Source organism: Salmo trutta, chromosome 15, assembly GCF_901001165.1.
Source record: "Salmo trutta chromosome 15, fSalTru1.1, whole genome shotgun sequence".
In the NCBI taxonomy this organism is placed as follows: Eukaryota; Metazoa; Chordata; class Actinopteri; order Salmoniformes; family Salmonidae; genus Salmo; species Salmo trutta.
In genome coordinates, this window is record NC_042971.1 from 44,613,108 (window position 1) to 44,638,551 (window position 25,444).

The following is a 25,444-nucleotide window of genomic DNA, read 5'->3' on the forward strand; positions in this document are numbered from 1 at the left end:
AAGATGATGTTTTATTTATTTCAGCTGTATAGTTTTAAAACAGCATATTACTTGAATATTGTTGCTTTAAATCAGTGTGCACGGGAGCACTGTCTTTCTCTCTCTCCATCAATTCCATTCAAATTGCATCCAAAATAGATAATCCTGTTCAAAAAGTATATATATATATATATATATATATATATATATATATATATATATATATATATATATATATATATATATATATATATATATATCCTAGCCTACCTCTTTCAGCTAATAATTTCAGCTAATAAATTAAATTCAGTTAATAGCCTTATATTTAGCTAATGAATGATGGTCTATAAATAAGCTTCTAACTTATAGCCTCTGTCTCTTGCACAATACACACCATGTGCTCTGCTGGCCTCTCTCCTTAAAGAACACTTCTTAGCTCCTGGAGTCCCAAGAAAAGCTAGACTACAATAGCTTGCTGGAAGAATGTATTTTTAGCATGTCTTATACTAATAGACTGTTGGAAGAAGGATGCAAGCTCTTGTTTGCTGAATGTCACGCCCTGATCTGTTTCACCTGTCCTTGTGATTGTCTCCACCCCCTCCAGGTGTCGCCCCATCTTCTCCATTATCCCCTGTGTATTTATTCCTGTGTTCTCTGTTTGTCTGTTTGTTTTGTTTGTGAAGTCAAACAGCGGTTTGTCTCAGCTCCTGCTTTTCCCCCAGTCTCTCTTTTTCCTCACCCTCCTGGTTTTGACCCTTGCCTGTCCTGATTCTGAGCCCGCCTGCCCCTGACCTTGCCTGCAGCTTTGCCCCTACTCTGGATTACCGATTTTTGCCTGACCTGAACCTGCCTGCCATCCTGTACCTTTGCCCCAATACTCTGGATTATCGACCCCTGCCTGCCTTGACCTGTTGTTTGCCTGTAATAAACATTGTTACTTCAACACAATCTGCATTTGGGTCTTACCTGAAACATGATAGCTGAATGATATACAGCAGCCAATAGAACTCATGGCTGGGGAGTTTGAAAGAAGAGTGAATGCGGGATGGCGGTAGGCTATAGCAGTTATTTGTTCAGACCCGTAACCATTCAATCTTAATGCATCTTATTCTAGTTCTATATTCAAGTATGTCATTACAATGAAGATCAGGAAAACAAAACATTTAACTGTTGAATGCAAGGAAATAGTGAAGCAACAATCAGGAAAGAACAGGTATGCTAATACGCACATTGCACAACGTTAGGGGAAATATTTTGAAATGTATACATGCGTCAGCCTACATCCTAATTGTAACTGTGTAGGCCATATGTCCTGCACCAGCATCATTATTAAATTTAGCTAACATTAGATAGTTCATCGAGAGATTCTGACCTTTGCCTCGATTCAGGAGTCTCGTAGTCTCGTCCAGATCATCATGGCGTTTGTAGTTCTTTATGAGCTAAATAGCATTTCATTTTGGGGGAGTAAATACAAACAAATATATTGTCACCTTATCGTAGAGAGATTTACAAGGTTATCAAAACGTCATGCCAGGGTAAGCCTACAAGAAACACAGCCCTTATTTTAAGTGTTTCTAAAATGCCATATGGGGAAAAATGAATGGTGGGAAAACGATTGGAAACATTTCCTGTTTGAACACTAGGTTTTATGGGTATTATGACTCATACTGTGGTACTCTATTCAATCCACACTCAGATTTGTTTACTGGAGCTTGTTTAATTTACTTACCCAAGAGAGCATAGCTACATCTATGGGCATTTATGTTTTTCTGTCTTGTGTAATGTACGGTAACCTATCATAGGCTATGTATTGGTAAAAATAAATAATAGATAATGGCACAATCCTTTGGGCTTTTTTGGGTTTGGGATTATAAAATAAATATATTTATTGTACTGCTCATCAGGCTCAAGTAGTATCAGACTTGAATTTACAAGCTGATCAAAGCTCTAATCAAATCCAGACATATGCTTTAGAATTACACTTCCGGTCATGAATACCACTGGTTTAGGGCCAAAGTAGTGGGATGGGGTGCAAGTTCAGTTTTCCCCTGTCCCTTTTTTTTTTGGCAAAACGTGCAATCCGCACTCCGACCTGCGAAAGGCAGCAATACGCAACACAGCGTCGAGTCTGCCGGAAAGCCGCACGAAGAAGATATATTTACCACTGAAATAAAGGTGGGAGGAAAACTAAAGAGAGGAAAATACAATTCAGGGTAAGTTACCAGGTCATTTAAGTTATTTAGAGAGCGTCGCTGGCACACACGGGTGTGTTTATAATGGGATAATAATGGTGTTACGAGTCAACTAGCTAGCTAGAAAACATTAGCTAGCTTGCCAACTCGATTCATTTTGACGGCATATAAGCTATGATACACAATCTAACGTTAGTAATAAAGCTAGATAGATAGACGTGTGCCACACGTGATTAGATATAAATAGTGATAGCCTAGAAAACTAACGTTAGCTGGCTACATTCCAAGATACTGTATTTTCTTCTGTAGAGCTTGCCAGATGTGCTGTCCTCTGTCCCTCATTTTTATTGCATAGTAGCATCTAGCTAATATGCAGTGGGCCCTTACCTAACTAGCATACAGTTTGTGTTGCCTGTAGCCTTGGATTCCTGGTGGGAGGAGCTGAAATCACTGCATGACAATCGTTGCCAGTAGCTAGCTAACGGTTGGCAACCATATGCCTGCTATATTTTTGTAATCAGATGCGATCTATCTAATGCAGACCATGTAAACACTGATAAATGGACTTAGTCTCCATATATTTGTGTATGTTGTGGTAAACAAACACCTTTAGGCCTACCTCTGTGTGATTTCCTGTTTATGTTTCCCCACATCCCAAAAAGTGGCTTTCAGCTCTCTGCTATGTCTTTGGAGAAGACCTCCGATCTGGCCAATGAGAACACATGTCTGCCGTCCTCACTGACCCTTGACCTCCGCTCCCCACATAGTGCTCTGCTTGATTCTGACCTGAGTAAGAAGGCCAAAGGCACCACCTCCACCAAGAAGCGCCACAATTATGCCACATCCACTCCTCTGGACCTGCTGAATGGCACCAAGGGCGGCAATGACATCGATGAGGATGAGTGCAGTCAGCAGCGAGAGGAGGAGAGGGTCCGGAACCAGGAGAACGAGCAGGGCCAGCACAGCATAGGGACCAATGCCAAGTGGCTCAAGGAGGATCAGAATCAACTGCGCAAGGTGGCAGAGAGGCAGCAGGACCAGAATAGAAATTCTGACCAAGATCTGAATCACAACGAGAGCCCAGAAGGAAACCCCAACCAGAACTCTTTAGTGGTGGACCAGCAAGTGGAGGACAGTGAGCAGAACCCCTCTTCTAAGACCTTGAGGTCCCTGTGCTCTGACCTGAATGAGCCTCTGCTGATCGAAACCTCAGAGGCCCCTCATGGGAAAGACGAAGACGAGGAAGATGAGGAAGAGCCTCTACTTCTTCCAACAGGTGGAGAGAGGGACACAGACTCGTCTGAGGCGCAAAGTAGCAGTGAGTCTCGGAGAGATGACAGTAGAGAAGTCAAGGAAACCTGCCTGCTGTTTCAGGGCAGAAATGCAGCACCCAGTGATGAGGACTCCAGCTGTATGTCACTGTCTCAGGGCAGCACAGCCAACAGCACGCCGGATGGTGACCCGGGTAAGAGGGGCAACAAAATGTCTTAACAATGGATGGGCTTTGAGTGCAGGGTTGTGGATAAGACTTTTGCCGTAAACAGGGATTGTGACACAATCAAATTGTTTTCCGGGTTTGAGCATCTATTGTCAGCTCTTTACATTTATCTTACTTGTTCCTCCTCGTTGTATAGAATCTTACTGGGATCGCAGTGCGTTTGAGACTGACACAGACCTGCCTGCGGGGTGGATGCGGGTCAGAGACGAGTCTGGTACCTACTACTGGCACATCCCCACAGGCACCACCCAGTGGGAGCCCCCCTCTCCGCTAGAGGAGGGAGAAGCCCCAGAGAGACCCTCCAGTACCTCTCCTGTCATCACACCCAGTGAGGAGCCACAGGTGAGAGCTAGAGGGCAGAGAGAGTTTAGTTTAGTTTATTATGATCCACATTAGCCACTGCATGTGCAGCAGCTACTCTTACTGGTGTCCACATAAAATGTACAAATACATGACAAAGTACAGTACAGTTATAAGATATTATATTTTAAATAAATAAATAAAAAGCTTTGCTAGGTCTTTCTTTGCTGCATCTGACTATATTACTGGAAAGTAATCAAGATGGGACAAGATCAGAGCCTGAACAACTAGTACAGTTGATCTTTGTGTCAAAAACACAGATTATCTTTTTATAGCAGACATAGCTCTCCTCATCTTCACAGCAACTTTGTCAATATAACCATGATAACTGACCATCCAATGTTACTACTAGGAGTTCAGCTCCCTCAGCTTGTTCAATGGCCATACCCTTTATGCACATTTCCAGTTGAGGTTTAGGTCTTAGAGAATGTTTTGAACCAAATACAATGCTTTTAGATGTATTTAAGACCAGTTTATTGTTAATTACCTGTTCTGACACTAACTGTAACTCCTTCCTGAGAGTCTCAGTGAGCTCACTGGCTGTAGGTGCTGATGTGAAGAGTGTGTGCAATCATCAACATACATACTCATTTTAAGTTCTTGTAAGACAAGTGGCAAATCATTTGTAAAAATAGAGGTACTGTACATATCTAATGTTAGAGAAGTTTCCATTGAAGAATACTCTATTGGATAAGTAACTCTCCAACCATGTGGTGGCAATGGACGTAAAGCCGTAACAAGTTTGTTTTTTAAATAAGAAATTATAACATCAAAGGCTGCACTGAAATCTAACAATACATATCCAAATAGGGCTTTTGCGGTGACCATATACCGCCGCACCGGCAGTCATGGGTCATGATCGCAATAAAATTCCACGTGACCATTGAGTCACGGTAATCTCCTCTTATGCACTCTGGACATGCGTTGGTAGTACCCAACTCGCTAACGACCATTAGGTCGCTAATGGCCTGGTACTCGGGGATCTATTGTCAAATCAAATCAAATTTATTTATATAGCCCTTCGTATATCAGCTGAAATCTCAAAGTGATGTACAGAAACCCAGCCTAAAACCCCAAACAGCAAGCAATGCATGTGAAAGAGGCACGGTGGCTAGGAAAAACTCCCTAGGAAAAACTCCCTAGAAAGGCCAAAAACCTAGGAAGAAACCTAGAGAGGAACCAGGCTATGAGGGGTGGCCAGTCCTCTTCTGGTTGTGCCGGGTGGATATTATAACAGAACATGGTCAAGATGTTAAAATGTTCATAAATGACCAGCATGGTCAAATAATAATAATCATTGTAGTTGTCGAGGGTGCAACAAGCACGTCCGGTGAACAGGTCAGGGTTCCGTAGCCGCAGGCAGAACAGTTGAAACTGGAGCAGCAGCATGGCCAGGTGGACTGGGAACAGCAAGGAGTCATCATGCCAGGTAGTCCCGAGGCATGGTCCTAGGGCTCAGGTCCTCCGAGAGAAAGAAAGAAAGAGAGAAAGAGAGAATTAGAGAGAGCATATTTAAATTCACACAGGACACCGGATAAGACAAGAGAATACTCCAGATGAAACAGACTGACCCTAGCCCCCCGGCACATAAACTACTGCAGCATAAATTGTCCCTCCAACCACTCTGACATCAATGTAAATACAATTGAAAATCACATCAAACACTATCACTATTACTATCAAAACAGTATCATGCTTTTAAAACTCACCGCACAGTTATTGATCAATTTGAAAAAAGAAGTTCAACAGGTTGAAACTGTGTGGAAAACAAGGTAGTTGTGGATGTTGTTTCAAAGCTTAACACAACGAAATGTACAGTGCTTTCTAAGGCGAAGATTCATTTGGCTTAGTTAGCCTACAATTAGAGTTAATTTGATTTTGAATAGCCTAATAATAGGGATTAAAAAAATGTTTTTCATAATTAATAGGCTGACACTACCTTAACTACAGAATCTCACTACCATGTGTTTCCATCTTCTCTCTCTCCTTCATTCCTTTCTCGAGCTGCAGAGAGAGGGGCTGACCACAGAAATATGTTTAGTTGTGAAAACAACGATGTTCCTGAACAGATTTCACTTGGTTTCCCAAATTAAGCACTGGGTAGCTGCAGGAACAGGGTTGGAGATCCCATGGCATACAGAGTTTGGGCGGAATATCACCTGTCATGGAACGAGAGGCTGCATGCTCCTCAAACAGTGGTTGATGCATGGAGTGAAATAAATGGAGGAGCCTACCCGGCATGACTGAAAAATGAACCGCCTGGAAAGGTGCCCCTGTTCCTTCCCACTTGATAATGGGTCATTCTAAATCTAAACTGATTTGACTTATTAGTAAAGACAAGATTAAATTGAGAATAGTCTGATGGGTGAAAATATGATCACTTGAGGAGAGAACAGTGTGTGCAGCCTGAAGCAAGGAACAGAGCGCAAGCTGTTTTTTTTTTGTTGAGACTTCCTCAAATCATCAATAGCCTATAGTCGAATCATGCAGCCCATGTGTTTTTATTTCTAAGGTTTGTACCATTCACAACTAAAGTTGCCAAATAACTTTAAATTTAACATGTGCAGTTGAAGTCGGAAGTTTACATACACCTTTGCCAAATACATTTAAACTCAGTTTTTCACAATTCCTGACATTTAATCCTAGTAAAAATTCCCTGTCTTAGGTCAGTTAGGATCATCATTTTCTTTTAAGAATGTGAAATATCAGAATAATGGTAGTGATTTATTTCAGCTTTTATTTCTTTCATCACATTCCCAGTGGGTCAGAAGTTTACATACACTCAATTAGTATTTGGTAGCATTGCCTTTAAATTGTTTCCCTTGGGTCAAACGTTTCGGGAAGCTTCCCACAATAAGTTTGGTGGATTTTGGACCATTCCTCCTGACAGAGCTGGTGCAACTGAGTCAGGTTTGTAGGCCTCCTTGCTCGCACATGCTTTTTCAGTTCTGCCCACAAATTTTCTATACGTTTGAGGTCAGGGGTTTGTGATGGCCACTCCAATACCTTGACTTTGTTGTCCTTAAGCCATTTTGCCACAACTTTGGAAGTATGCTTGGGGTCATTGTCCATTTGGAAGACCCATTTGCAACCAAGCTTTAACTTCCTGACTGATGTCTTGAGATGTTGCTTCAATATTTATTTGATTTATTTCACCTTTATTTAACCAGGTAGGCAAGTTGAGAAGTTCTCATTTACAATTGCGACCTGGCCAAGATAAAGCAAAGCAGTTTGACACATATAACAACACAGAGTTACACATGGAATAAACAAAATATACAGTCAATAATACAGTAGAAAAATAAGTCTATATACAAAGTGAGCAAATGCGGTGAGATAAGGGAGGTAAAGGCAAAAAAAGGCCATGGTGGCAAAGTAAATACAATATAGCAAGTAAAACACTGGAATGGTAGATTTGTAGTGGAAGAAAGTACAAAGTAGAAATCGAAATAATGGGGTGCAAAGGAGCAAAATAAATAAATACAGTAGGGGAAGAGGTAGTTGTTTGGGCTAAATTATATATCCACATAATTTTCCTCCTCATGATGCCATCTATTTTGTGCAGTGCACCAGTCCCTCTTGCAGCAAAGCACCCCCACAACATGATGCTGCCACCCCTGTGCTTCACGGTTGGGATGGTGTTCTTCGGCATGCAAGCCTCCCCCTTTTTCCTCCAAACATAACAATGGTCATTATGGCCAAACAGTTCTATTTTTGTTTCATCAGACCAGAGGACATTTCTCCAAAAAGTACGCTCTTTGTCCCCATGTGCAGTTGCTAACCGTAGTCTGGCTTTTTTATGGCGGTTTTGGAGCAGTGGCTTCTTCCTTGCTGAGCGGCCTTTCAGGTTTTGTCGATATAGGACTCGTTTTACTGTGGATTTGGATACTTGTGTACCTGTTTCCTCCAGCATCTTCACAAGGTCCTTTGCTGTTGTTCTGGGATTGATTTGCACTTTTCGCAGCAAAGTATGTTAATCTCTAGGAGACAGAACGCGTCTCCTTCCTGAGCGGTATGATGGCTGCGTGGTCCCATGGTGTTTATACTTGCATACTATTGTTTGTACAGATGAACGTGGTACTGCCAGGCGTTTGGAAATTTCTCCCAAGGATGAACCAGACTTGTGGAGGTCCACAATTTTTTTCTGAGGTCTTGGCTGATTTCTTTTGATTTTTCTCATGATTTCAAACAAAGAGGCACTGAGTTTGAAGGTAGGCCTTGAAATACATCCACAGGTACACCTCCAATTGACTCAAATGTTGTCAATTAGCCTATCATAAGCTTCTAAAGCCATGACATCATTTTCTGGAATTTTCCAAGCTGTTTAAAGGCACACTGAACTTAGTGTATGTAAACTTCTGACCCACTGGAATTGTGATATAGTGAAATAATCTGTCTGCAAACAATTGTTGGAAAAATGACTTGTGTCATGCACAAAGTAGATGTACTAACCGACTTGCCAAATCTATAGTTTGTTAAGAAGAAATTTGTGGAGTGGTTGAAAAACAAGTTTTAATGACTCCAACCTGACTCCAAGTGTATGTAAACTTCCGACTTCAAATGTAGGACCGTTAACAAATGATCACTTTTTCGTTCAACATAGCCACTTCGCTCTGGAATGGGAAAAATATTTTTTATATTTTATTCAGCTAAGTTCAGTTTTATTCTTCTTACTATAAAGTCATATAATATAAAATTATGGCACAAGACTTATAAGCATATCTTGTCTGCTAAATGGACAAGCCTGTGGCATGGCACATAGCCAGGTAACATACAGTAGGCCAACTCATATTCTGCTCTTCTGAAATACATTTTCTTCATATCGTTGTTTATTTAGACCTGCCTAAAATAAATAATGGATTTATTCTGATGGTGTATATTAAATTGATTTATTCCACTTCTTTTAGTAGATTCAATGGCGCACATCCGTGGCTTGAATACAGCTTGGAGGCCTGGAGATGCTAAACGTGTTTATTTTAATTAATGGTCAGTTACCGTGAGACCGGCAGTCTTTTGCATGACAATAACCGGCTGATAAAATGTAATGACCGCCACAGCCCTCGCTCCAACGACAGTATCTTATACATTTATTTTAGCCAATCATCAGTCATCTCAGTCAGTGCATTACAAGTTGAGTGCCCTTTCCTATTTGCATACTTGTTCTTTGAAAGATAGCATTTTATTTGTTCAAACACAATTTTCTCCATCAGTTTTCGAAGAACAGGCTGATTGGGCGGCTGTTAGACAAGCAAAGGGTGCTTTACTATTTTTAGGTAGTAGAATTACTTTAGCTTCCTTCCATGTCTGTGGACAGTCCTTTAGGTTATGGCCTGCATGTGTCCATTAGGGCCACAAAGTCATTGTATTTCCATTTAAGCACCCACCTCTAGTGCTAACGGATTTAGTTTCCTACTTCTAATTGGTCCTTGTCTCTTTTTTGTATTTTCAGTTGACGTGGAGTAGTCTCACCCAGTCCCGCCCCAACCGCTTTAATGATGAGGAGTTCTGGAAGGTGAGTGCCAAATGTACTTGAAACAAACCTAACATCAATGCAGTTTGCAAACCTTTTTTCAGAGATTTTTAATGTTTAGATATCAACTGCTTATTATTTTCTATCTCAAATGGTGAAATGTGACTTCTTACTGTTGTTGGTACGTCTTCAGGAGGAAGATGCAATGGCTGATCAGACCCTGAAGGATTTTGAAGGAGCCACATTGCGTTATGCCTCTATCAATCTCAGGTGAGCCTCCCCCCCCTTCAGGTACAGTGTATTATCATTATATGCTTATATTGTCTGATTCCTTTCACATCCAGCTGTTCACAGTCTGAAGGAAAGGAGAAGATGAACTCACTCATCAATGACCTGGACGCTAAGGTATGTGCTCTCACTCAGACAAATAGACATAACCAATCATTCCACACACACTTGTCTCTCTTTTAACACTCAACATGCTCTTAATCACTCTTTCCCTCTCCTCGTGTCTCTCAAAAGGTTTTTGCTGTGCGGTCTCTGGGCTGGGTGGAAATTTCAGAGGAGGAGATGGCTCCAGGGAAGAGCAGTGTGGCTGTCAACAACTGCATCAGACAGCTCTCTTACCACAAACACAACCTGCACGACACGGCTGGGATCTGGGGAGAGGTCAGAGAATGGCTTGTGTGTGGGAATATTACCTGGATAGTGTTGGTAGAACAATGTTAAGAGGAATGTTCTGTAATGTGTTTTCACACAGGGAAAAGACATGCTCCTTGTTCTGGAGAATGAGACCTTGAACCTGATTGATCCTTTGGGCCAGACTCTGCTGCACACCCAGCCTATCGTCAGCATCCGAGTGTGGGGAGTAGGCCGGGACAACGGCAGGTCAGTCCCCTGCTACTCTAACTACACTTCACAAAAACCAAAACGCAACATGTAAAGTGTTGGTCCCAAGTTTCATGAGCTGAAAATAAAGATCCTAAACAGTTTCCATACGCACAAAAAGCTTATTTCGCTCAAACTTTGTGCACAAATATGTTCACATCCCTGTTAGTGAGCCCTTACCTTTTTTTTTTTTAAGGTTTCTGTGACCATCAGATGCATATCTGTATTCCCAGTCATGTGAAAGCCATAGATTAGGGCCTAATTTATTTATTTTAATTGACTGATTTTCATATATGAACTGTAACTCAGTGCAATCTTTAAAGTTGTTGCATGTTGCGTTTATATTTTCACTATACATTTCTTAATATTTTCTTCATATTTGAATACTAGAAATATGTGTGCCAGTTTGCTATTGACAATGTTTCTTATTTTGGTTTTATTTGTCTGGCTTTTGTTGCCTTATTTTGTGAACCCTGCTTTTTCTGTTGAATTGATTGATTTGGGGTTTTCTCTCTAACCGGCTGCACTTGGGCACACAGGGAGAGGTATTGTTATTGTCGTATCCACCATCTTCCGTCATGTCACGTAGAATAGATCACAGTTGTGGTTGTCATAGTTAGCATATTGATTCCACACCCCCATCCCATAATGTTCAATGTTTCTCAATCACACCCATGACTTTGATCAGTTTCTATAGACGAGAATGTTTGCTTAGCTATTAATAATAGTGTGACAACACTAAGTGTTCTCAGTCGTAATTGTTAGTACATTTGTTCATTGTTGTGTTTGTGAAAGCTTACGCTATTAGGTTGCTAGTTCTCTTGAGTAAATCCTGATATTATCAAAATGTATTGATTTCAGCATTGTCCATTTCATCTGCCTCAATTGTCATGATCAGCCTTTATAACGGCCTCTCAAGAGACGCCTCTTTGTTTGTGTTAACTTTAGGGACTTTGCCTATGTGGCGAGAGACAAACTGACTCATGTTCTGAAGTGCCATGTGTTCAGGTGTGATACACCTGCTAAGAACATTGCCACGAGCATGCATGACATCTGCTCTAAGGTAAGCCCATCTGCTTTGGTGCACTGCACCATACTCAGGTCTCCACATAACTTTGGGACTGTGGTTCAGGGGTTGTTTGTGTCTTTATTTTTTGACATGTTGAATCGGGTCTTTCCTGTCATTCCTTTTCTGTAGATAATGGCCCAGAGGAAATCATCCAAGTCCTCTCTGAACAGACTCAACATAGACCCCTCTAAACTGGTGGACATACCTTTCCAGGGTAAAACACTGGCACTTGATGAATGACTTGGGCTTGGTGGTATACGGTATACCGGGGTGTTTGTGAGTTAGTCCCTAGTCACTTGGTGTTTGTTTACAAGCACAGAATAACGAGAGACTGGAGCCTTGTGAGTCACTCACTGTTGTGCAGCCATGTGATCTAATTACAGTATGGAATTCACAACTAAATGTTGCCAGCTAGATATCTTATAACAATTAAGTTAACTGTCTAAAATGTGTTAATTTAGTAGCTAGTTAGCCGTCTAGCTAAGTGGTTAGCTTCTTCCAAAATCAAGCATTCACTTGGTAACAGCAGAAAATCTCTTCCTGGATCAACTGCCTAATATTTTGTGCGTGCAAGCAAACTGTGAGTAGCAGTTTTGAGTTAGTTGTATACTTGTATAGTTTAGGTCAGACGCTATAAAATGTTTGCTTTGCGCTCGTTAGCATTCTGTATGGGATTTTACATATACTTGGTACTCTGTAATCTGAAGGTTAGCAACGCTATCAGTGGGGTTTGAAAACAGCGTCCCTTGTGTTCAGTGCCGGTATTACCAAATATCCTGGTAGTGTACATGGTCGGTATGAACAATCTGGATACTGCCCGAGCCTAGTTTGACTATATACTTACTGTATAATCTAAAACCAAATGTATTTATGGGCAACTTCAGGTCCTTTGTATGGTTTTAGCAGGATGTCACAGTGGTTTTCTGTCTCTCTCCTCTCCCTACAGAATTCCCTGCACCAAAGAATGAGCTAGTCCAGTCCTTCCAGGTACGTTACCTGGGTAACGTGCCGGTGGCTAAACCCGTAGGTAAGGAACGCTTTGGTAAGGAATGCTTTTTCTTCTCTTTCTTAGAGTTGTGATGGTGTGTATTGAATTACATTTCAGGTAAACTTGTGTATGTTTCTCGGTCACTGCCTGTATTTAACCTTCCACTTGTCCTCCCATATGTTGGTACTGTAATTAAATGAATACTGACTTTCAATTAAGTTGGGTTTCACTTAATGAGATGCATTCAATATACATTGACTTATTGAATGTCTCAAAGTATTGCATGTGTTCTACTAATTTCTTCTACAGGTTGTGATACTGATGTCTTATTGTGTGACGTCTCGACTGCGATGAGCTATCCTCTTGTTAGGGATATTAAGCTATTAACTAACAGTTGGTTTTCTGTGAAGTATGAACTAACACAATTCCTGTAATTCCTTCCTTTTTCCTGAAATTCTCAGGTATTGAGTGTACTCAGATGTGCAGCTAACCTGAGTGGTATGTCCTATCCAGGTATGGACCTAGTCAACGTAGCCCTCAACACTGCAATCAATTCCAAAGACAAGGAAGAGTGGACGCCAGTTACTGTGAACGTGGCTTCAGCCACACTTACAATAGTCACAGCTGAGGTGAGCACACACACAGATAGTCACACACAAATGTACACACACAATCTCAAAAATATATATATTTTTAATGTCTTTCCAATTTGAAGCTCTGAGGTTGTTTAAATTGCTGTGGGAATAGTCTGACCCAAGGTGTTCTGTTGTGTTCCCTGCAGACAGAGGAGGTTCTTTCTGAGTGCCGGGTGCGGTTCCTGTCCTTCATGGGCGTGGGGAAGGACGTCCACACCTTTGCCTTCATCATGGCCGAGGGCCCCGGGGACTTCATCTGCCACATGTTCTGGTGTGAGCCCAACGCTGCCAGCCTTAGTGAGGCTGTGCAGGCCGCCTGCATGGTGAGTGCAACGTTTTTGTCAGCCAACAATTGATGGCTTTTGGCTGATACAAATGCATAAAAGCAGACAACTAAAAACTTTGCCGGACACATTGTCCAGCAGAAAATATCCTTATGAGAATAAATATCTTTTATAAAATACATTGGCTATGCACAGAGGTTGGTTCAGGTTGTCTTTCAGTCACATCTTCTCTCTATTCCGCCTGTCTGTGTTGAGCTCACACTGTTGCTAGCAAACTTTCAACATTGTATCAACTGGTGCTGCCCCGCAAAGCTACCCATGTCAGTGAGTTCGTGACAGCTCTATGCACACAGGGGAGAAGTGTTCTGCTATTTTATGTTTTGCTAGACATCCCTGTAAGAGAATGTACAGAAATGTCATACAAGTCCAGCATGGAGTATTTAGATGAAGTCATTTTGCTTCCTTCTCATGCTAGTCTAATGCTTGGTTGTGTAGTTCGCTTAAGAATGCCAAAACAGTGCAAATGAAGTTAGCTAACTAGCTATGGTACCAAGGATGGAAGTACAGATAAGTGGACAAATAAATTGACACTGAAACAAAGAATATTGATAAGCCAGATGAACAGAGAGATGTGCAAGGAGCCAACGTTCACTTGGTAGGCTATCATTCCTCCTTGCATTATTATTGTAGTCTCTTCCGTGTGGTGTGAATGAATCGGCAGTGAGCACAACTAAAAATGCAAATGGCCTATTTGATATGGCAACTTTTTCAGAAACATTAGGTGAGTGGTTCTTCTAAATGGGAGGAGTTTTCAGGGATTGGACTGTTTTACTACGTGCCAATATTAAACATACACAGCCTTGTTGCACCAAATATTTTGAGTCCAAGTTTAATTTTCTATTCAGATTTGGTGCTTATGTTGTGACTTTTGACAGCTGCGCTACCAGAAGTGTCTGGATGCCAGGCCCCCCAGTACCAGCTCCTGCCTGCCAGGCCCACCGGCCGACTCCGTGGCACGTCGTGTGGGCTCCAGTGTCAAGAAGGGTGTTCAGAGCCTGTTGGGCAGCTTCAAGAGGTCTGGGTCCCAGACGCCCTGAGAGGTGCCAACCAACTAACCCACTCCAGACCACCCCCAGGCCCAGCCCACCATGCCAGCCATGGCTCTCCTCACTCCTCCATTCCCTCTCTCTCCCCCCACCCTGAGGTGTTATGGTATAACCTGCTTCCCTCTCAACACCTGTCATCTCTTTTAGATATGATGTCAGAGCCGTGGGCAGTGTGGTCTGCCGGTGAGGTTGGGGTACCAGTGAGTCTAGCACTGCCCACAGCTGCTCCACGCTTTTCACTTCCTTCACGTCATCCTTGGTTGGACAAGTAGGCCATGTTTTCCTTCCATTGTTTGTTTAATCTGTGAGTTATTAAGAGGAAACTGCTGGACTCTTGGACAATGGTTTGAATGACAGCAATAGTTGGTTAAACTTGGTCTAGTTTTTAAAGTACCAACACTAATTATGCTTAGGAAAACAGTACTGTTCTGTAACATTGTCTCTGCTATTTGTTTTGCAGAACAAATATAGTATATTATTTGTGAAGATAGAAATGGAAGATGTGCAATTGAATTGTGAATGTTGAACTCATGCCATGTGCTTGTGGAACTATCATGTTGGTTTTCATTTCAAAGTAGATTTGAAAGAAATTATTGAGAAATAAAATGGCATGAGAAGTCGGTATAAAATGCATCATGGTGAATGTCAGTGGTGGAAGAACTAAGACTTGCTAGCTACGAATATAATATTCGGCAAATAAAATGCTAATCGTTTGGGTCATTAAAATCTATACTTTGTACAGTACATTTGTTAATGCCTAAATAGCTTAGCATCCCCTCTTCCATCTGATGGAGCTGGTAAATCAGCAAGTGCATTATCTTTATTTTATAGCTATATTTTTATTTGTATGTTTATTGCAAATTGCACTAAAATGTGTAGTTCAGCTCCTCAAATCTGAAATGGAGATGGCATACTTTTAGAGCATGGCTCAAGTTTTAATGAAACCTCTGAAATCTCAAAGAAAGCTTTGGCTATCTCTTACTGCACTCCAGCTGTATACCAAGTGGAGGGTACTGTATGTTGGAGTCAAGGAATATATCATCTTTGTGATGCCAAAGCTAGAAGAATCATGTGTTTTTATGGTGTTCCTCTTCAGATCTAGTGTGTGGAAATCGACCTGAAGCTGATTTTACCATCCTTTTGTTATGTTCAGATAACCAAAAAATGTTCAATGAATCTGTTTAACGACATTTTTCTTTCGTGTATGTTTTTACACCAACGTGTCAAGTGTTATACATTGTTCCCTCTACTCCATTCTCTATGCATGTTTAATGTATGTTTTTTGTTACGTCTCAGCAGAGTGACAGAGCTACTGTTAGCTACTGAGGTGTCCCTGCACACTAACATCTGCCAACTTTTGTCTCTTAACCAATTGGGTCTAAGGGCAGATGGAACGTTAGTATTGTTGCGATAGACACGACACTGACAAATAAGATTGTATTTGTCACATGCATCGAATACAACAGTGAAATGCTTACTTACAAGCCCTTAACCGACAATACAGTTCAAATTACACCAAAGTCTGTCATTACCACACACTGTTCATTTAACACTGACATTTTTTTTATTTACATTTTTGAAACTTATGACTGCCCTTGGGTGGGCTTTCAAATAGTCTTGTTCATGAGCAGTGTGTCTGACAACACTATAGGAGAGCTAAGAAGCCTGACACATTCAGTCTTCAGAAGGCATTTTGTTATGCAGAGATTGCAATACGGAAAGTGTTGCTTACCCACAGACAGTGTTTGTCTGTGAATGAGACAGACTGAAAGTATGTGTTGGAGTTTCTTCCTTGCGGTGTGTAAGTCTTACGAACACTTCACTGCATATGAACACGACATCTTTAAAATACTCTATCCCATAGTTGACTGACTAGATTTTCCCCTTTTTTTGAATGCAGTTGGTTCAAAATAAGTTATATTTTTTATGAAATTATATTTTCCTAAGTGTGTATAATATACTATATCTGTGAGGTAGAAATGCCTTTTTTAGCCTCGGTTCTTACCACTGTGGTCACTGGTGCAGCAGTGTTTCCAAATCTGTATCTCTAGACTATAGTTATCCTCCTTCACTTTATAGCACCACAGTTCTCCTTCCTCTTTCTGATCTGTTTTGGACAGCAATTTGACCAGACAATAATGGATTTGGCTAATGCCTTGCTTCAGCTGCTCTGTCACTAAGTATTGACTCATAAAAACATAAGTGTATGTACAATTTAGTTTTTTGGTTTTACACATTCAGATTATTTAAAAGAAAAAAAATTAACTGAACTTTTGTCCGTGTAATTTCCTTTGCTCCTATAATTGTTACTCCTTACTATACACACTATGTACTCCACTACATTGGTTGCCTTATACAAACAGAGCTTCCTGGTGTTCTATTTGATTTTGAATGCACACTGTGTAATGTTGTACCATGCTTTGAGGCTTTGCTTCTGGAGGCCTCAAGAATACTTTCAAGAAATGTTGTGTGTTGTGGCAATAGATATGACTACATGAATTCAAATGTTTTTCCTCCCATTTCAATAGTGACTGTCACTATACATCTCATCCACTTATTTCTCACCTGTTTCTTTTCAGTTTTGCTGAGAAACCTGTTTTCACCCATATATATTCACTACAGTGTAGATGTCAACCTATGGGAGCACATTGCATGGCTGACACACAAATGGTATATAAGCACTGACCCCAGACTCTCAGAACAGGGGAGCTTAGAGGTCTTCAGTGTGTTTCAGCTCTGTAAGGACGAATATAGGACACGATAGGAAGTCTTGAGTATACGTTTAACCTACCCATTGGATTGTCTATTTATATGCCTTGTTGTGTACGCTCGAGATATTTAGGTTGCTTTGGTGACATTAAATGATAAATATTTGTCTAATTAAGGATTAGTCATGGCAATAAAAAAAGTCATATGCTTTTCTTTAATTTAAGATGAATATTATTGAATGATTACATGTTAAGGATGAGAAACAGACTTTGATCCAAATGAACTGCAACACTAATATGATAGGGATGTGATCATGTCCTCTGTCATAAGCCATGGAAAATATATGTACATTCTCTTGACAAACCTGAACTTTTGTCTGCTTTTTGTTTGTTTCGCATTATGTGTTCAAAGAGTATTAAGAAAATCTTGAAGTGATAGCTTTTGTTCATACTGTATGTAAGACACGTGTGAGTATGTGAGCATTTTATGTTTTTGTTTCCTTTTAATAATATCCACTGATGACTGTAATGCAAGAAAAAAGGATTTGTTTTTTATTTTATCGCAAGAATGTAAATGAGATGTTATGTATATGCAGTACCTGTCAAAAGTTTGGACACCCTACTTATTCAAGGGTTTTTATTTAATTTTTACTATTTACTACAAGACATCAAAACTATGAAATAACACACAACAAATGATAGTCCCACTAAGTGCAAACCAGATGGGATGGCGTTTCGCAGCAGAATGTTGTGGTAGCCATGCTGGTTAAGTGTGTCTTGAATTCTAAATAAGTCACAGACAGTGACACCAGCAAATCACCATCACACCACCTGCTTCATGGTGGGAACCACACATGCGGAGTTCACCTACTCTGCGTTGCATAAAGACACAGCAGTTGGAACCAAAAATCTCAAATTTGGACTCATCAGACCAAAGGACATATTTCCACCGGTCTAATGTCTATTGCTCGTGCTTCTTGGTCCGTCTCCTCTTATTATTGGTGTCCTTTAGTAGTGGTTTCTTTGCATCAATTTGACCATGAAGGCCTGTTTCACGCAGTCTCTGAACAGTTTATGTTGAGATGTGTCTTTTACTTGAACTCTGTGAAGTGTTTATTTGGGCTGCAATCTGAGGTGCAGTTAACTCTAATGAACTTAACTCTGGGTCTTTCTTTTCTGTGGCGGTCCTCATGAGAGCCAGTTTCATCATAGCGCTTGATGGTTTTTGCAACTGCACTTGAATAAACTTTCTGTGTTTTGTATTGACTGACCTTCATGTCTTAAAGTAATGATGGACTGTTGTTTCTCTTTGCTTATTTGAGCTGTTCTTGCCATAATATGGAGATGGTCTTTTACTAAATAGGGATATCTTCTGTATAACACCCCTACCTTGACACAACACAACCGATTGTCTCAAACGGCATTAAGAAATAAATAAATTCCACAAATTAACTTTTAACGAGGCACACCTGTTAATTTAAATGCGTTCCAGGTGAATACCTCATGAAGCTGGTTGAGAGAATGCCAAGAGTGTGCAAAGCTGTCAAGGCAAAGGGTGTCTACTTTGAAGAATCTCAAATATATTTTGATTTGTTTAACACTTTTTTGGTTACTACATGATTCATAGTTTTGATGTCTTCACTATTATTCTACAATGTATAAAATAGTAAAAATAAAATAACCTTGAATGAGTAGGTGTGTCCAAACTTTTGACTGGTACTTTACATGTATATTAAAATCAACTGTCACAGGACAAAATAAAAAGTGGAGCTGTTTCGTTGTGGGCCGTTGTCTGCTGAATAGTGCTGTGAGTAGCTGGGTACACATCACCTCATTCAGGATGCACTCCAAGCATGGTTTAAAAACTAACAAAAAGTGGTTTACTTGTAGAAGACCAGATGCATACACACAGTTTGCAATGAATGACTTGGAAATGTTTTGTTCATCATCAATGTGAGTGCCTCTGTTCAAGAGACTGAACAATATTGAGAATTCTCCTCATGCTCCTACTTGTCTTAGTTTACAGCTGAAATGGAAAAAAACATACAAACTATCATGAATATTTATGAGGCTGTGTCAATAAAACAAAGCCAACACCATCTACAATTATTTCAACATTTTATTTCCTCCTCTCCACGTTGCCTGCTGTTAATAATCTAAATGAGTTACACACCGCAAGGGGTAAATATAATCACATGTAAATATGCTGTGTTCCAGTTGACAGTGGATTACCATTTCCATAGCCTCTTCTCCCTGTACTTGCTTTCTTCTCGTTTCTCTAATTGTCCTAGCAGTGCTTCTGTTGATTTTCAGTATGCAGCCTCCTCAGTCCAAACTCCTCTGTTGTCTCACAGACCTTTATGTCGGTCATCATAGGGCATTACTTTTAGATGTACAGTGCCTTCAGAAAGTGTTCACACCCCTTGACTTTTTCCACTTTTTTTTGTTACAGCCTGAATTTAAAATTGATTACATTTAGATTTTTGTGTCACTGGCCTATACACAATACACCATAATGTCAAAGTGCAATTATGTTTTTTGAAATGTTTCCAAATTAATTAAAAATTAAAAGCTGAAATGTCTTTGAGTCAAGTATTCAACCCCTTTGTTATGGAAAAAATGTGTGCAATAATAGTGTTTAACATGATTTTTGAATGACTACCTGATCTCTGTACCCCACACATACAATTATCTGTAAGGTCCCTCAATTGAGCAGTGGATTTCAAACACAGATTCAACCACAAAGACCAGGGAGGTTTTCCAATACCTTTCAAAGAAGGGCACCTATTGGTAGATTGGTAAAAATAGAAAAAAAGAAGACATTGAATATCCCTTTGAGCATGGTGAAGTTATTAATTACACTTTGGATGGTGTATCAATACACCCAGACACTACAACGATTCAGGCGTCCTTCGTAACTCAGTTGCTGGAGAGGAAGGAAACCTCTCAGGGATTTCACAGAGAGGCTTTATAACAGTTAGACTTTAATGGCTGTGACAGGAGCAATATTATTGTCAATCTAAGATTTATAGATGAATATCTCTTGAAAACACCCGTCATAACAGATTTTAAATTAACTTTACAGGGTAATCACACTTTGAGATAAAAGGGGATGCGATACTCAGAAAATGAGCTAGAAAACCTAGCTCGGCGCCATCTTGGAACAATCGCAAATCACATCTGATCTTGTATAATATTGTCAATAATCCCTCACCTTTAGTTGTCTTCATCAGAAAGCACTTCCAGGAATCCCAGGTCCACGACAAATGTATTTTCGGTCGAAAAAGTCCATCCTTTATGTTCCATTAGCTTGCTGTTGTTAGCGCGTCTGAAGGCTGTATCCAAATGCTGATCCGGGCGCGGGACTTGGCTTACGAAAAATAACTTTTTTCCCTCCTTTAGGTTCGTTCAAACATGTCAAACATTGTATAACATTAATCTTCAGGGCCTGTTTCAACAAGAGAGCCAATAAGATTCGAGTGGGACGATTTCATTGTGTTTCAAAACGTTTCCAAAGGTGGGGGTAGACACGGCCGCCGACGTCACAATGCTGATGGCCCTCCTACTGTGACCAATTGCCACAGCGTCTCCTTCAATGAGTTTCGACAGTAGAAGCCTCAAAACACTTTGTAAAGACTGGGGACATCTAGTGGAAGCACTAGAAAGTGCTCAATGAACGTTTTTTCACATTGTGAATTACAGGGAAGGCTGTGAAGTCGAGTCCACAATTCAGAATCCCACTTCCTGTTTCAATCGGTCTCGGGGTTTTGACTGCCATATGAGTTCTGTTATACTCACAGACACCATTCAAACAGTTTTAGAAACTTTAGGGTGTTTTCTATCCATATAAAATAAGTATATGCATGTCCTAGCTTCTGAGTTTGATTAGTAGGCCGTTGAAAATGGGAACGAATTTCTTCCAAAATGCGCTGTGGCGCCCCCTATGGTAGGATATCCTCAAGAGATTAAGGTGCAGGTTTGAGTAACTGGGTGGTAGCCGGCTAGTGACGGCCTTGAGATAGAAGCTGTTTTTCAGTCTTTCGGTCCCAGCTTTGATGCACCTGTACTGACTTTGCCTTCTGGATGATAGCGGGGTAAACAGGCCGTGGCTCGGGTGGCTGGTGTCCTTGATGATATTTTTGGCCTTCCTGTGCTGTAGGTGTCCTGGAGGGCAGGCAGTGTGCCCCCGGTGATGCTTTGGGCAGACCGCACCACCCTCTGGAGAGCCCTGCGGATGCGGGCGGTGCAGTTGCTGTACCAGGCGGTGATACAGCCCGACAGAATGCTCTCAATTGTGCATCTGTAAAAGTTTGTGAGGGTCTTAGGGGCCAAGCTAAATTTCTTCAGCCTCCTGAAGTTGAAGAGGCGCTGTTGCGCCTTCTTCACCACACTGTCTGTGTGGGTGGACTATTTCAGATCGTCAGTGATGTGTATGCTGAGGAACTTGAAGCTTTCCACCTTCTCCACTGCGGTCCCGACAATGTGGATAGGGGCGTGCTCCCTCTGCTTTTTCCTGAAGTCCACGATCAGCTCCTTCATTTTGTTGAGGGAGAGGTTATTTTCCTGGCACCACTCCGCCAGGGCCCTCACCTCCTCCCTGTTGGAGGTTCTCGTCATTGTGTGTATTATGGTTGTGTTGTCTGCAAACTTGATGATTGAGTTGCAGCCGTGTATGGCCACGCAGTCATGGGTGAACAGGGAGTACAGGAGGGGGCTGAGAACGCACCCTTGTAGGGCCCCTGTGTTGAGGATCAGTGAAGTGGAGCTTTTGTTTCCTACCTTCACCACTTGGGGGCGGCCCGTCAGGAAGTCCAGGAGCCAGTTGCATAGGACGGGGTTCAGACCCAGGGCCCCGAGCTTGATGAGCTTGGAGGGTAGTATGGTGTTGAAGGCAAGGCTGTAGTCAATGAACAGCATTCTTACATAGGTATTCCTCTTGTCCAGGTGGGATAGGCCAGTGTGCAGTGCAATGGCGATTGCATCGTCTGTGGATCTATTGGTGCAGGAAGCAAATTGTAGTGGGTCTAGGGTGTCAGGTAAGGTGGAGGTGATATGGTCCTTAACTACCCTCTCAAAGCACTTTATGATGACAGAAGTGGTCATTTAGTTCAGTTACCTTTGCTTTCTTGGATACAGGAACAATGGGATGCGCATGCTCTGAGGCCGCAGCTAGAGATGCCGTCTGGGCTGGCAGCCTTGCGAGGGTTTACACGCTTAAATGTCTTACTCGCGTCAGCCACGGAGATTGAGAGCCCACAGTCCTTGGGAACGGGCTGCGTCGATGGCACTGTGTTATCCTCAAAGCAGGCGAAGAAGGTGTTTGGTTGTCTGGGACCAAGACGTCGGAGTCCGCGACGTGGCTGGTTTTCCCTTTGTAAGCCGTGATTGTCTGTAGACCCTGCATATACGTCTCGTATCTTTGCCGTTGAATTGCACTCCACTTTGTCTCTGCACAGCCATGTTGCGGACGCTGACTGTTTGATTGCCTTACAGAGGGAATAACTACACTGTATTCAACCATATTCCCAGTCACCTTGCCATGGTTAAATGTGGGGGTTCGTGCTTTCAGTTTAGCAAGAATGCTGCCATCTATCTATGGTTTTTGGTTTAGGTAGGTTTTAAAGTCACAATAGGAACAACATCCTCAATTCACTTCCTGATAAACTCAGTCACGGTGTCCGTGTATACATCAATGTTATTATCCAAGGCTACCCAGAACATATCCCAGTCCGCGTGATCAAAACAATCTTGAAGCATGCATTCCGATTGGTCAGACCAGCGTTGAATAGACCTTAGCACGGGTACTTCTTGTTTGAATTTCTGCCTATAGGAACGGAGGAGCAAAATGGGTTCCATTGGTGGAAAACTTTGCATATTTTCTTTATGTGGATTTTTGAATATTTCATGAAAATATAATCGCAAATTGGATGGAAACCTAGCTATAGACTGACCAGGCGAATCCAGGTGAAAGCTATGATCCCTTATAGATGTCACCTGTTAAATCCACTTCAATCAGTGTAGATGAAGGGGATCAGACAGGTTAAATAAGGATTTTTAAGCTTTGAGACGATTGAGACATGGATTGTGTATGTGTGCCATTCAGAGAGTGAATGGGCAAGACAAGATTTAAGTGTTGATCAGGGTATGGTAGTAGGTACCAGGTGCACCGGTTTGAGTGTGTCAAATCAAAATCAAAATCAAATCAAATGTATTTATATAGCCCTTCTTACATCAGCTGATATCTCAAAGTGCTGTACAGAAACCCAGCCTAAAACCCCAAACAGCAAGCAATGCAGGTGTAGAAGCACGGTGGCTAGGAAAAACTCCCTAGAAAGGCCAAAACCTAGGAAGAAACCTAGAGAGGAACCAAGGAACCAGGCTATGAGGGGTGGCCAGTCCTCTTCTGGCTGTGCCGGGTGGAGATTATAACAGAACATGGCCAAGATGTTCAAATGTTCATAAATGACCAGCATGGTCAAATAATAATAATCACAGTTGTCGAGGGTGCAATAAGTCAGCACCTTAAGAGTAAATGTCAGTTGGCTTTTCATAGTCGATCATTGAGAGTATCTCTACCGCTCCTGTTGTCTCTAGAGAGTTGAACACAGCAGGTCTGGGACAGGTAGCACGTCCGGTGAACAGGTCAGGGTTCCATAGCCGCAGGCAGAACATTTGAAACTGGAGCAGCAGCACGGCCAGGTGGACTGGGGACAGCAAGGAGTCATCATGTCAGGTATTCCTGAGGCATGGTCCTAGGGCTCAGGTCCTCCGAGAGAGAGAAAGAAAGAAAGAAAGAAAGAGAGAGAGAAAGAGAGAATTAGAGAGAGCATACTTAAATTCACACAGGACACCGGATAAGACAGGAGAAATACTCCAGATATAACAGACTGACCCTAGCCCCCCGACACATAAACTACTGCAGCATAAATACTGGAGGCTGAGACAGGAGGGGTCAGGAGACACTGTGGCCCCATCCGACAATACCCCCGGACAGGGCCAAACAGGAAGGATATAACCCCACCCACTTTGCCAAAGCACAGCCCCCACACCACTAGAGGGATATCTTCAACCACCAACTTACCATCCTGAGACAAGGCCGAGTATAGCACACAAATATCTCCGCCACGGCACAACCCAAGGGGGGGCGCCAACCCAGACAGGAAGACCACCTCAGTGACTCAACTCACTCAAGTGACGCACCCCTCCTAGGGCCGGCATGGAAGAACACCAATAAGCCAGTGACTCAGCCCCTGTAATAGGGTTAGAGGCAGAGAATCCCAGTGGAGAGAGGGGAACTGGCCAGGCAGAGACAGCAAGGGCGGTTCATTGCTCCAGAGCCTTTCTGTTCATCTTCACACTCCTGGGCCAGACTACACTCAATCATAGGACCCACTGAAGAGATGAGTCTTCAGTAAAGACTTAAAGGTTGAGACCGAGTCTGCATCTCTCACATGGGTAGGCAGACTATTACATAAAAATGGAGCTCTATAGGAGAAAGCCCTGCCTCCAGCTGTTTGCTTATAAATTCTAGGGACAATTAGGAGGCCTGCGTCTTGTGATCGTAGCGTACATGTAGGTATGTACGGCAGGACCAAATCGGAAAGATAGGTAGGAGCAAGCCCATGTAATGCTTTGTAGGTTAGCAGTAAAACCTTGAATTCAGCCCTTGCCTTAACAGGAAGCCAGTGTAGGGAGGCTAACACTGGAGTAATATGAACAAATTTGTTGGTTCTAGGCAGGATTCTAGCAGCCGTATTTAGCACTAACTAAAGTTTATTTAGTGCTTTATCCGGGTAGCAGGAAAGTAGAGCATTGCAGTAGTCCAACCTAGAAGTAACAAAAGCATGGATTAATTTTTCTGCATCATTTGTGGACAGAAAGTTTCTGATTTTTGCAATGTTACGTAGATGGAAAAAGCTGCCCTTGAAACAATCTTGATATGTTCTTCAAAAGAGAGATCAGGGTCCAGAGTAATGCCGAGGTCCTTCACAGTTCTATTTGAGACGACTGTACAACCATCAAGATTAATTGTCAGATTTAACAGAAGATCTCTTTGTTTCTTGGGACCTAGAACAAACATCTCTGTTTTGTCCGAGTTTCAAAGTAGAAAGTTTGCAGCCATCCACTATCTTATGTCTGAAACACAGGCTTCTAGCGAGGGCAATTTTGGGGCTTCACCATGTTTCATTGAAATGTACATTTACATTTACATTTTAGTCATTTAGCAGACGCTCTTATCCAGAGCGACTTACAGTAGTGAATGCATA

At 41.7% G+C, this 25,444-nt stretch overlaps 1 protein-coding gene across 4 annotated transcripts; it reads left to right on the forward strand.

Moving 5' to 3' along the window:
* Positions 1-2,060: 2,060 nt before the first annotated feature.
* LOC115149135 (amyloid-beta A4 precursor protein-binding family B member 1) lies at positions 2,061-17,543 on the forward strand. 4 transcript variants are annotated; one of them, XM_029691680.1, is made up of 15 exons: positions 2,061-2,192; positions 2,834-3,636; positions 3,806-4,011; positions 9,479-9,541; positions 9,693-9,769; positions 9,844-9,904; positions 10,022-10,168; positions 10,260-10,387; positions 10,927-10,932; positions 11,336-11,450; positions 11,586-11,670; positions 12,403-12,498; positions 12,958-13,073; positions 13,226-13,402; positions 14,299-17,543. In XM_029691680.1, the coding sequence occupies exons 2-15, from the start codon at positions 2,853-2,855 to the stop codon at positions 14,458-14,460; spliced, it is 2,223 nt and encodes a 740-aa protein (XP_029547540.1). In that variant the 5' UTR covers positions 2,061-2,192; positions 2,834-2,852; the 3' UTR covers positions 14,461-17,543. The 4 variants fall into 4 exon arrangements, with proteins under 4 accessions (XP_029547540.1, XP_029547542.1, XP_029547541.1 ...); XM_029691682.1 differs by having other exon boundaries at positions 12,403-12,483; XM_029691681.1 differs by lacking the exon at positions 10,927-10,932.
* The last annotated feature ends 7,901 nt before the right edge of the window (positions 17,544-25,444 follow it).